The sequence below is a fragment of the Onychostoma macrolepis genome, chromosome 05, assembly GCF_012432095.1.
Source record: "Onychostoma macrolepis isolate SWU-2019 chromosome 05, ASM1243209v1, whole genome shotgun sequence".
Taxonomy (NCBI): Eukaryota; Metazoa; Chordata; class Actinopteri; order Cypriniformes; family Cyprinidae; genus Onychostoma; species Onychostoma macrolepis.
In genome coordinates, this window is record NC_081159.1 from 34,272,189 (window position 1) to 34,285,048 (window position 12,860).

Sequence of the window (12,860 nt, forward strand, 5' to 3'; positions counted from 1 at the left end):
ACGACTGGCACGCGCATTTCCATCCGTTTGAATCAGAGAAGCGTGAATTTCTTTACGCAATAAACCATATTGTGGCCAGGGAATGAAGGTCAGATGTCTTTCCCACGCTTCACCCTTTTTAGGTCGTTAGTGGTTCTCAAAAACAAAAAAACAACAACAACAAAAAAAACAACAACAACAAGTGGAAGAATAGCCTAATGTTTCACAAGTTTGTTTATTGTTTTGGCTACGCATTTTATCAATGAATTTTGAAAATATAGCCTGCTAATGCTCAGAAAATTGTACAATTGATGTTGAAGAAACGACTATAAAAGAAGAGGAAGAAACACGTCATACGTGACAAACATAATTGCATTGCTGAATGTACATGTAGGCTAATGGACATTGTCTATATTCACAAATCTCATCATATCACAACACAAATGTAACCACTATTTATTATTTATTACAATGTACATTAATGAGACCCATACAAAAACGTCTGACCTTCAAGGTGAGGTTTGTGGAGGCTTGGCAGATTGAATGTTTAAAGTGGTCTCATATGGTTAATATTACTAGAGATTAGTAATCCTAATGTAAACAGTTTAGGATTGGGGTTAAATTTATGACTTGCTTTATCAATATGATTTTAAAGATAAAGTTTAAACTAACTCCAATAACTGAAATATTCACAAACTGATATAGTTAGATAAATAAAAAAGCTGATGAATACAACCCAAATTCCAGAAATGTTGGGACGTTTTTTAAATTTGAATAAAATGAAAACTAAAATAATTTCAAATCACATGAGCCAATATTTTCTATTATATTCACAATAGAACATGGATAACATAACAAATGTTTAAACTGAGAAATTTTAAACCTTTATGCACAAAATGAGCTCATTTTAAATTTGATGCCTGCTACAGGTCTGAAAATAGTTGGGACGGGGCATGTTTACCATGGTGTAGCATCTCTTCTTTTCAAAACAGTTTGAAGACGTCTGGGAATCGAGGTTATGAGTTTCTGGAGTTTTGGTGTTGAAATTTGGCCCCATTCTTGCCTAGGTCTTGCATAGGTTTCCAGCTGCTGAAGAGTTTGTGGTCGTCTTTGACATATTTTTCATTTAATGATGCGCCAAATGTCCTCTGGTCTATAGGTTAAAGATCTGGCCTGCTGGCAGGCCAATTCAACACCCGGACTCTTCTACAGCGAAGCCATGCTGTTGTAATAGCTGCAGTATGTGGTTTTGCATTGTCCTGCTGAAATACACATTGTCTGGAGGGGAGCATATGTTGCTCTAAAAGCTTTTTTATACCTTTCAGCATTCATAGTGCCTTCCAAAACATGCAAGCTGCCCATACCGTATGCACTTATGCACCCCCATACCATCAGAGATGCTGGTTTTTGAACTGAACGCTGATAACACGCTGGAAGTCTCCCTCCTCTTTAGCCCGGAGGACACAGCGTCCGTGATTTCCAAAAAAGAAGGACAAATTTGGACTCATCTGACCATAGAACACTTTTTCATTTTGAAACAGTCCATTTTAAATGAGCCTCGGCCCACAGGACACAACAGTGCTTCTGGAATATGGTCACATATGGCTTTTTTTTTGCATGATAGAGCTTTAGTTGGCATCTGCAGATGGCACAGCAGATTGTGTTTACCGACAGTGGTTTCTGGAAGTATTCCTGGACCCATTTAGTAATGTCAATGACAGAATCATGCCGATGAGTGATGCAGTGTCGTCTGAGGGGCCGAAGACCACGGGCATCCAACAAAGGTCTTCGGGCCTTATCCCTTACGCACAGAGATTTCTCCAGTTTCTCTGAAACTTTTGATGATGTTATGCACTGTAGATGATGAGATTTGCAAAGCCTTTGCAATTAGACACTGAGGAATGTTGTTATTAAAAGTATTGCACAATATTTTTATGCACTCTCTCACAGATTGGAGAGCCTCTGCCTCTCTAGACATCCCTTTTATAGCTAATCAAATTACAGACCTGATGTCAATTAACTTAATTAGTTGCTAGATGTCTTTTCAAAATTTCCTGCTTTTTCAGCCCTTTGTTGGCCCGTGCCAACTTTTTTGAGATCTGTAGCAGGCATCAAATCTGAAATGAGCTCATTTAGTGGATAAAAGTGTAAAATGTCTCCGTTTAAACATTTGTTATGTTCTCTATGTTCTATTGTGAATAAAATACTGGCTCATGTGATTTGAAAGTCTTTTAGTTTTCATTTTATTCAAATTAAAAAAACTTCCCAACATTTCCGGAATTCGGGCTTTTGCACACATAAATTTTTAAGGCATTCAAGCCTCTCTCTGCATATGGATTTAACTATTCCATAAATTTTCCATATGAATTTGAAACATCTACATGTGCTAAATTCAACAAAGATATGTTGTAGGATAAACAGAGCGAGACATTTCACCTGTCTGTATGGGGTAGCCACAAGTTAGGGTATTAAATTGTGCTAAAAATATTTTTAGCACAATTTAATTTGGGATGCACGTTTTGAATGACTGATACCTCAAAACAATGCATGTGTTATAGTTAACTTCCCACCTATCCATCAATACCAGAACAATGCACAACTTTAAAATATAATAATCCTGCAGCCAAATAATAAAAAAGGGGAAATGGGACATTCGTATCTAATACCTAATAGTTTTAATACCAAATCATGATGAAATACTAATTGCCAAGAGCTACACGGCTGTTTATTTCATTGTAGAAAGTTTTAGTTTTATGTTACTGTGACATCTGTATTCTATCAGAATAATCTAAATAATGTGAATGTTATTTGATATATTGCTCATTTTTCCTTTTCATAAAACCAGATTGCATATATGGGATTATTTCTACCGAATGCTTTAGATTGAGAAAGTGTTTACTTTGTTTTGGCTTGGGATTACCTGAATCATGTTTGTTGCTTTAACTGAAAGACAGTGTATTTTTAGTTACCGATATGCTTTGCATGGGCTGGATCAGGAGAGTAAATTCTGAAATTAAGTGCCATTTTATTTCTTTTGATTAAAGGGAAATACCTGATAGTGTTTATTGCTTGGTTATGTTTGACATTTTAAAAGAGTTTCTGCTATGTTGAAGCTTTTGTAGTTACCATTTTGCTGAAGAGAATAGCTTGTGGTTAAGTTTGTTGGCTGTATGAAAGAAGCTTATATGAATGAAGGCTTTATAGTGAATGATGCTTAAATCAGTGAGCAATACCTGTGCTAATGTCAGTGCAGTGGTAACTTCTTACTACACCATTGCAAACATGTGCTATACTAGCTTCAAAAAACACTTTTACAGTAACAATCAAGGGATGATATTACTCAGTTTTACTCACGTAAGATCTTGGTTGAGTAATGTAACAAATGTTAGGTAAACTTTACCTAATGGTTCATTGCTCTTAAAATTAAGTAGTCTTTACTAAAAACATTAGATTAAATCTTCTCAATTAAATTCACCTATAGTTGAGATGAAAATTAAAAGCTGTTCGAAGACAAGGTCAATAAGCTGGTGAATCTGGAGAAAGCTGTGAAAGAACTGCTTCAGGAGATCACAAATTTATCATCTAAAGCATCTGTCTGTTTTAACACCACTACATCTTAAATACATTACAGGCATGTCCATTTGCAGAGAAGGTTTTGTGAGTTTTACTTACTACTGTTATCTATATCTGTGCATTTATCTTTTGTCATTGTAAGGATGTTTCACGTTTGCAACCACAAGAAAATGCAATTTGGGTTTAAAATACAAGGTAAGATACAATGACCTTTTCATTCAAGTTCAGACAAAAGTTTTTAAAAAGTAAAAAATAATGTAAATATGTAATGTATGACATGAGTTTCAGAATAAATTCAACTGTTTTTACTCTCCCAACATATCTTCAAGATAATAAAAAATAAAATCTGACCACATCTCTGCATTTTTTATGATGGCAATAACAGTGTAGGCTGAAATATTGCAAATCAAACATGAGGTGGTTTATTTATTTTTTTCATACTTTATGTGACATAGTTAATGGCTTATTTCTACCATGAGATTATGGGCACAGCAGATGGGCCATGGCCATAGATAGGTTGCCAGGTCTGCATAACAAAACCAGTACTCAAAACAAGAGCAATTGCGTTCCGGGGGAAAATATCAAAACCAGTCCATAATCATGTTCCAGGGGGGTCAAAACCTCCTTCCAGGGTGTTTGACTTTGGCCAAACCTCGTGTTCCAGGGGGGAGGGGGTTTCGCTTCAACCTGTGGACCAAAAATAAAACAACCCAAGGCAGCAGCATGAAAGTAGCACGATTCTGCACAATGCTGGCCATAGACTGGAGATTGACCTGCACTGTAGCGATGAGGTAGACCTAGGATGTAGCTCTGGCTCTGTGATGGACCTGTGTTTGGCCGTGGCACGCCTTGAGCTGTGGGAGGAGTGGGGGGATGAACCATTATAATAATTGTGGCAACTGGGGTGGAGCCGTGGGAATGGAGCAAGACTGGTGGAATGAATGGTAATGAGAGTCACCTGTTTGACACACGGATTTCAAGTTCCATGGAGGAGCTCCAGGAAAATATAGGAGGAATGATAACAGTGGAGATAGAGAAGACCAGACAAGGAGGGAGGTACAGATCAACTCGTTGCCATCCACCAGGTCATGGAGGGGTGGCTGCCATTCGCCAGAAGCCAGGGCTTGTTGCTGTTCCCTGTAATGGTGAGGAGCATGCGATGCGAAGGAATGGACTGCAAAAAAGCCTTTGTAAAAACAAAACAAAAAAACAAAAAGGGTACAAAAATTGGTCCAGCTCCCCGGACATACATCTGCTTGGCCCTAGCACCATTTCCCATGACTCTCGGCCCTGGCCTTCTTTCCACATACCCCCCTCATCCAAAGCAGGCCGGGGCCGAGAGTCATGGGAAATGGAGTGAGGACCAAGCAGCAGTGTGTCTGCAAAGCTGAACCTTTTCTATATTTTCGTCTCTCCTCTCTCTCTCCTTTTCTTTTTTGTCTCTACTCTTCCTTTCATCTCCTTTCTCTCGCCTCATCTGTCCTTACCAGCAGGCGTCAAGGTTGCCGTGTTAGCCCCTTCACCGGTGGAGAAGGAGTGAGCACAGTCTTGAGGGTATCCCCTGCCTGTGTTGGCCGATGGGTGTATGTGGAATGCAGGGTGGGACTGAGAGTTGTGGGAATGAAATGAGGCCTGTGGAACCAATGGCAATGAGAAACACCTGCGCAACACACCGGTCTCAAGTTCCACGGAAGAGCAGCAGTGGTGACAGCGAACACTGGCTTTAAATGGTACTTCAGGAGAAGTGGGCAAGACAGGCACCTCAAGGCAGTATTACAGTGTTTTAATACCCCCAGTGAGCAAGCCAAAGGCAATAGTGGCAAGGAAAAACTCCCTACAAAATTAAGATTAAATGTAGGGAGAAACCTTGGGAGGAACCAAGACTCAGCAAGGGGGACCCATCCTCCTCTGGCCAGCACATATAGAGAATACTGCATATTTTGTAATTATAAGCCACAAATATGTATAATGTTTATGGCTGGGTGATAATTAATACAATATCACCCCATTTTAAATTTAAATTGCTACAGAGACCTTACCTGACCACTTTAAAAGCACTTACTCTGGCTCTGAGATGGTCCTGTGGTTGGTCATAGTCCTGCCAGGGCCTGGGCTATATAGGCATGGCACTGAGGGAGGCCTGGGCTGTGCACACAGGTCTGAATGGTGCCTGGACTGTGGTCGCAGCAATGAGTGATACTTAGGCTATGGCCTCCTGGACTGTGGCCATGACACAGAGGGTGAGCAGTGCTGAGACCATGGTGACAGGAAGCGTAGGCTTTGACAGGTACCTCAGGTGAAATGGCCAAGACAGGCACCTCAGGTACACCCAACTTAAAAATACTTAACTGTACTTAACTGACTTATCCTGTACTGTGGTATTGACACTGCCCTAGACTGTGGCTCTGGCTTTGAGATGGTCCTGTGGTCAGTCATGGTGCTGAGGAATAACTGTGGCTGCAGCATTGAGGAATAAGTGGGCTATGGCGCTAAAGCTAAAAAAAACACACCAAGCTGACTTCAAAAAACTAGCGGTGACAAAAGCCGACAGTGCTGTCGCCTCGTGTCAGCTGCTACTGGATCAAAAATTTGCACTTGAAGACACCACACAAATTACAGCTGTCTGTTCTGCACCTGCATGATATCAGCAGCTATCAAGAGGATAGCTATATCCTATTCATGTAATCCTTAGCAGTGTTGCCAACTAATTTTCAGAGAAAGTTGCTAAGGGAAGGTCAATTTGTTGCTAGAAGTTGCTAAATGACGTTGCACGATGACCTCATTGCGTAATCACGGTGCAAAATTGTGTCACAACATCAAATCTCAACAAAAATATATATTTTATATATGTTCATTTAGATTTGTTTGTAAAATAATATGCATAATATAATATTAAAATATAAATAACTATATTTAAAAAAAAACATTGAATTATTGAACACTTACACATTTTTGAATGATTACAATTTAAGTTTTTTTGTTTTTTTTCAATAGCTAGTAAACTAGTAATATAACACATTCTCAACAATTATGCTTTAAGCAGTGTATTAGTAGTTAGTGTGCTACACTCCAAGAAAAGGCTGTAAAAATAGGGCACAATCTACTATGTTAATATGAAAGAATTTTACGTATTGGTTTTTTACCTGCATTTTAAATTACGCATTGTGTTTTCGGGTTACAGGGTTACAATGGATAATGGATAACGTCCTGGAAAATTACTAGTAGCTTATATTTTCCATTTTTCTTACAGCATACTAACTGATCAACAATCGCAAGTACAAGCTATAACAAAGTGTAGCCTATCATAAATGAACAATTATTCAGTTGTTATTATTATTATTATATTGAAGAAATGCAAATAGCGGCTAATTCAATTCACGTGATGTGTGTACTGCTAGGCATCTTTGGTTTTCTTTTTGTGCAATTTGGATGGAAGATGTGTGTCTTTTTGTTGTCTGAGTCACTTATCAAAAGTTGCTAAAAGTTGCCAAATAATTTTTTAAAAATTGCTAAATTTGTTGCTAGGTGCTTTTGGAAGAAAAAGTTGCTAGGGTAGTCTGAAAAGTTGCTAAATTTAGCAACAAAATTGCTAAATTGGCAACACTGATCCTTAGCAGTGGCTGTATCAATACCATACCAGGTCAATAAATACATTGAATATATTAATGACATGTGCAGTAAAATATCTCTAACGTGGATCATTGAATAACATTTAAAAGTTCAAGTTTAAAGTTTGCTTTTATACTTCAACAACACTTTAAACCTATTTTAAGAAAGACCCAGAAACACACTGTATTTGTGTGCATTTGCCAGTACTTTCGGTGGCAAGATGCTTGGCTCCACCTTGTGGCTGTATCATCATACTACACAAATATTTGAATCGCTTACTAGGCCTGCACATTTTTACTGATCCGGTAACATTTACAACGAACAGAAAGTTTGAGTTGATGTGCAGTGATTTGAAAATGTTTCTTACATCTGGTCAGACTTAGAGAGGCATGCAAATTAAATGGATACTGCGACATCCAAGAATAATAAATGTGCACATGTTCTAAATTGTTTGGAAGCAGCATTCATGATAACAAATTACTGTTATATGCAAATTAAACTAGAGTAAGTAATGAGTTACCATCTACTCGCCAACAAAGACTGCAGATGTAGAGAAGTACATCCGCGCCGCTAGAACCACTGTACCATCAACTGTGATATCAGACGACGCACATGAAACGTTTACGTTTAAAATGAAATGCAGGGAGAAAAGTCCCCACAAACACATAACATTTTCAATTGCCTCAAAGTAAAGGACAACTCTAAACACATCAACTCTAAAACTGACACAGGTCTATAAACACCTCGTTCATAATCTGACGTCTAAACGTCCGTCTGATCGTTGAATAATTTCTTGCCGTTTGTTTGCGTAATCATTCTGTCTGATTTTGTCACTTAGATAAAAAGTGAAACTTAAATTTGCAGTTTCTTAGACAATAAAATCTGTTTTAAAGCACATCTCCCAGTTTTTATTTTCATTTGCAAGCAATCATGGATTCCTGGTAAGACAGATGACAGTCCAGTTTTAGAACCCTTTTGTGGTATGAAACTATGCTTAGAAATTGTAGCAAAATGCACCACAACATAACTAAATAAAATAGTTTACACAGATGAGTATTGCAAAATACTTTTTTCTTTATAAACTTTCACTTAAAGGAGACAAGTGTACAGACTTTTTTGGGCTGTAACTAGAGCTAAAAAACACCACATTTCAGGTTCCTATTGTTCAAATTGTTCATGAACAAAAGTCTAACAGCTTTCCCCAATCAAACAAATGACTGGTGATACAAAACTGTGTGGAGTTAAGACCTACAAGTCTTGTACTTCACAATTCTAATCAGCCTCGCTGAGCAACACTAGTTTTTCAATAACAATGTCATGTTTAAGAATGAGCTTAATATTGCACAATGAACCTTTGGAGAAAAGAAAAAAAAAAGAAAATTGACAGAATTAGTGCAACTTATAGAAAATAACTTAACTTGTCCCTTTTAATAGGAAGAGATCCATTGTGATACCACAATGAAGTTATGGAAAATGTAATTAAAATCAGTGTTTTAGGTTTATGTCTATGTCTATTTTTTTTTTTATATCTTAGGTTTATCACATTTAGTGTTAGCACATATTGCTTTGCAATATGGCATGACTTGCATCTCTTAAACTGACAAATGTGCAAAAATGCACCAATTGCTTTCATCCTACAGAACAAGTACGAAGAGTCATGAGGATATTTAAAGTTAACATCGACTGCAAAAACAAGTGGACACCAGTCATCACAAATTTAAGAAACCCAAAAACATGTAAAAAAAGAGCAGGCCAGAGATTAAAAGACACCGTTTATTGGAACTTGTACTCAAAATACAGAAACGCATAAGGTTCTTGGTCCAGCTTATAGCAAATATTAACATGGCAAAAATAGGGCTGTATGCCAATACAGGGTAAATAAATAAACCAAACTATCAATTTGAACAAGTTGCAACAGGTTTAACATACAATAGAACCAGATACAATTTATTGAGCACCTACACCAACGCTTGTGGAAGCAAAACCACCATTCCCAGAACTTCAGAAGCCAGCTTTACTTCAGTAGAAACTTCCAGGGGTCACAATTATCATGAAACCTAAGAAATAAGGACAAATTTAAGTTAGAAAACAAGTGATGAGACATTACAAAACATTCAAAGCTTAACACCCAAGTTACTACAAAACAGCAAGCGGATACTGGCATTAAAGTGAATCAAAACGAAAAGGTGTTCCAGTGATTGAGGATAGAACCAGCCGATGGGAAACATGCTGGTACCGAAGACATTGCACTGGCTCTATTATTCCTCCACACATACACACAAGGGTACAAAAAAACCACGAGTATGCCAAGAAGGAGGGTTGCACTCAAAAGGCCACACAAAAAGGTACTTTAATCTCATTAACTCACTCAAAACAAACTATGCGTCATAAAACTATTTTACGTAAGTTAACCTCTTTAAAAAAAAAAAAGATTCAAAATGAACTCTGTAGTTCACATACCATCGAACACGTTTCCTCAGCGCTGCAGTAGAGTAGAGAAAGAACGATGGCCGCTCGCGGTGTTTTATACTAGTGGTGTCGTCATTTCAGCGTCACGTGAAGGCATCCGTCCAATCAACTGACGACTTCAAGTAATGACGCAGTGGCGACATAAGTGTTAAATTATGTGTTAAAAGTCCAGATATTTTGTAAAAAAGAATTGTTATTATTATTATTATTATTATTACTAAACAATTTATCAAGTAAAATCATTTACATTGTATCCAGTTTGTTTTATTATGCACAGGTAAGCAAATAAATACTTTAAATATAGCGTTTGAATGTATAGGAGTAAACCCTGCTTATTTGTTTTTCTGCAAATATCTGTACATTAAATTATAAGTGTTTACATTTAATAATAATTGAAAACAACAATTAGTGAAACTGACACCAACAATTACTAAACAAAACCTGGATCCATAAAAAAATGGATCATTATGTAACCACAAACGACTGTAATTGGTCCATCCTGAGCAGCGAATAATAAAATAACGGGGAATATGTGACATAGTACAGTCTATGGTCTAACTAAAAGTAAAGTTTCTGGTTTAATTCTAGCCTGAAAGTTATCAAATTCGTGACTATTTCAAGGTCAAATAAAGTTTCTCACCCTGTGTCCCAATGTGCATACTATCCACACTATCTGCCCTAAATAGTATTGAAAATTATTAATCATATAGATTTTAGAATGGATAGTATGCACATTGGGACGCAGGCTCAATGTCATTTTCTTCTTCTTCTTCTTCTTCTTCTTCTTATAGTGTTTATTGGCGGTGGGCAAGCCAACTTTTGGTGCATTACCGCGACCAACTGAACTGGAGTGTGGAGTGACAATGAGAAGGCTTAAAAAAAAAATTCTTAAATTCTCATGGAAATTCCCGTGTCCCTTAAATAAATTATTATCATTCTTCTGAATTTTCTATTACCTAATATTAGTTCTAATGTTATTTTCTTCTTCTTTTGGTTTAATGACAGGTTGTGAACCAACTTCAAAGGTGCATACCGCCACCTACTGTGATGGAGTGTGAAGATTCTATTATATAACCTACTATTCTTAATAAATCATGACTGCATTTATTTGTTTTCCTGAATTTGGACCATCATTTAATAAACTGGCTATAGTGAATTCCTCCTGGCACCCTACTGCTTGTAATTCTTCCTTAAGAATCCTCCTTTGTTTTTCATATGCCTTACATTTCTTCAAAACATGTTCTACAGTCTCCTCTATTAAACATACATCACACAAACCTGTGTTATGCTTCCCTATAATGTGTAAAGTATGATTTAGGTTTGAATGTCCTGTTCGTAAATGTGTGAAAATAACTTGTTCTCCTCTACTTAAGTTGTGAATTATTTTGTTTTTCTTTGTTTTTTTTTTTAAACCTTGTAATAGTGCCGACCCCTATGACATGAGTCCCAAACTGCCCACCATTTCCTATTGCATGCTGCTAAAATAAAATGCTTTCCTTCTGATCTACTGAGTGAAATGTTTATATTTGTCAGTATCATTTTGATCCAGACCACTGATGAAACAGTGAAGCCCTGCCTACCCATGGCGCGAAATTTTTTGCAATTAATTAGTCGCTGTAGCACGCCATGTGTAAATGAGAGCGAACGCATTTTTTTTCACGATTGATGATATAAAAGCCGAAAGCACACACACACTTATTTCTTTCTTTCTTGAAAAGGTCCACGTGTACGAGGCATTTGAACTGACTGGACGCGCGCGGAGGGCAAAGTTCACACGGAGGCAAGATGGCGGCTTCCTGTGACAGGTATTGTATCGCTCAGGCAGGGTAATAGGATTATGTGTAAATAAAATCTAAAAGGCTCACACATTTGAAAAGCTCTTTTTACTTTACCCATTCGGTATGCTCATTAAATACTTAAATGGCCTCGCAGCCTGTGAGTTTATTCCTCACGGTGTCAGAAATATTTGCTATGATTTTCCTCAAAAGAGTAACATTACTGTTGCGGTACAATGGTATAGTAAATGGCGTGATACTAAAAAGTTACCGTAATTACGTACACTCGTGTTTCTAATGAGTATTAAATGGCTTGAGTAATAGTGTGTGCACGGGTTGCTGTTTTGTATATTTTGTGAAGGATGTGGTATTGTCTTTCAGTTTGTTGCCGCTGATTCTGCTGTTGTGTCTGAGCGCTCAGGCTGTGGACCGCAGCAATTTTAAAACATGCGACCAGAGCGCCTTCTGCAAGTGAGTATGATGAGTACACTATATTATGTATAAGTTGATCAACCTGGAACAATTAACATGAATCAGAGGGAATCCGAAAATGTATGTACGCAGTCATGTGATATGTCTAAGTGCTGCTCAGGATTGCCTAATCACAGTGGTTGTGAGGGAAATATCATTGTATTTTCTTTATCGATCCTTGGAATTAATATGTGTGTAGTGTAGTTTACAAATGTCTTAAATATTAAGACAAAAACAACAGCGTGTTACTTAACAGAAGATTTAAGTTACTGAGCCAACACGCTCCCCCTGCAGGAAGACTAGTTAATGAAATTAGACAACAGTTGCTGTCCAATGAACTTTCCCTTAACGAAAATTGATTCCCATTTGTATAATCACAGTTTTACTAATACCATTGTTAAACTATGGTTCACTTTTGGTTACCATGGTTTAATTATTATAACCATGTTTTTTTGAATGAGAGTTTTTTTTTTTAGTAAAACCATGGTTGATTTTTGTAAATGTTGAACTTACTGAAGTTAACTTTTTAATAAATTTACAGTACAATTCAGACATTGAATTTTGTAAAATGTTGTATGTCACTGATTTTTTTATTTTTTTTTATTTTTCAGTGCATGCCTTACTTAAAATGCAAAAATGTGTAAAATAGTAAACCAACAAGTGTTTCTTTAGTATTGTGACTACACTACAAGTGAACTTGTAGGTATACTACTAGTTTACTAATTATATACTTTTGAGTTTACGGAGTACACTTTGCAGTATACTTTAGTAAACTACTAGTTTAATATATTTTATATGGCAAGTATACTTGCAAGTTTTCTTCAAATGGACTTAGTCACCTCAGTTGAAAATAACCTTTGTTTTTTTTTTGTTTTTTGACAATTTTTAACATTAGGAATGAACTAGCTAATGAGGAAACCTGAGACAGTAGATGATTTTTTTAGACAGATGTGATTAGTCCTTTTGTTTTACTTTCAAAGCCTT

At 36.9% G+C, this 12,860-nt stretch overlaps 1 protein-coding gene, 2 long non-coding RNA genes and 1 other non-coding gene across 5 annotated transcripts in view; 1 reads left to right on the forward strand and 3 right to left on the reverse strand.

The window, feature by feature from the left end:
• Positions 1-3,975: 3,975 nt before the first annotated feature.
• On the reverse strand, positions 3,976-7,793 carry LOC131540200 (uncharacterized). 2 transcript variants are annotated; one of them, XR_009271211.1, is made up of 4 exons: positions 7,682-7,793; positions 4,511-4,738; positions 4,326-4,406; positions 3,976-4,239 (listed from the first exon to the last, which is right to left on the reverse strand). It is a non-coding gene; the product is annotated as an uncharacterized LOC131540200 (long non-coding RNA). The 2 variants fall into 2 exon arrangements; XR_009271210.1 differs by having other exon boundaries at positions 3,976-4,406.
• Positions 7,794-8,920: 1,127 nt separating this feature from the next.
• LOC131541384 (uncharacterized) lies at positions 8,921-9,826 on the reverse strand. The gene is made up of 2 exons (XR_009271484.1): positions 9,622-9,826; positions 8,921-9,218 (listed from the first exon to the last, which is right to left on the reverse strand). It is a non-coding gene; the product is annotated as an uncharacterized LOC131541384 (long non-coding RNA).
• LOC131541781 (small nucleolar RNA SNORA57) lies at positions 9,346-9,479 on the reverse strand. The gene has a single exon (XR_009271591.1). It is a non-coding gene; the product is annotated as a small nucleolar RNA SNORA57 (small nucleolar RNA).
• Positions 9,827-11,239: 1,413 nt separating the features above from the next.
• The window catches only part of ganaba (glucosidase II alpha subunit a), a 31,106-nt gene continuing 29,485 nt past the window's right edge, over positions 11,240-12,860 (forward strand). Inside the window, exons 1-2 of the mRNA XM_058774776.1 lie at positions 11,240-11,435; positions 11,787-11,876. Of these exons, the coding sequence (XP_058630759.1) occupies positions 11,416-11,435; positions 11,787-11,876 (110 nt within the window). The 5' untranslated portion in view covers positions 11,240-11,415. The remainder of the gene's footprint in view (positions 11,436-11,786; positions 11,877-12,860) is intronic.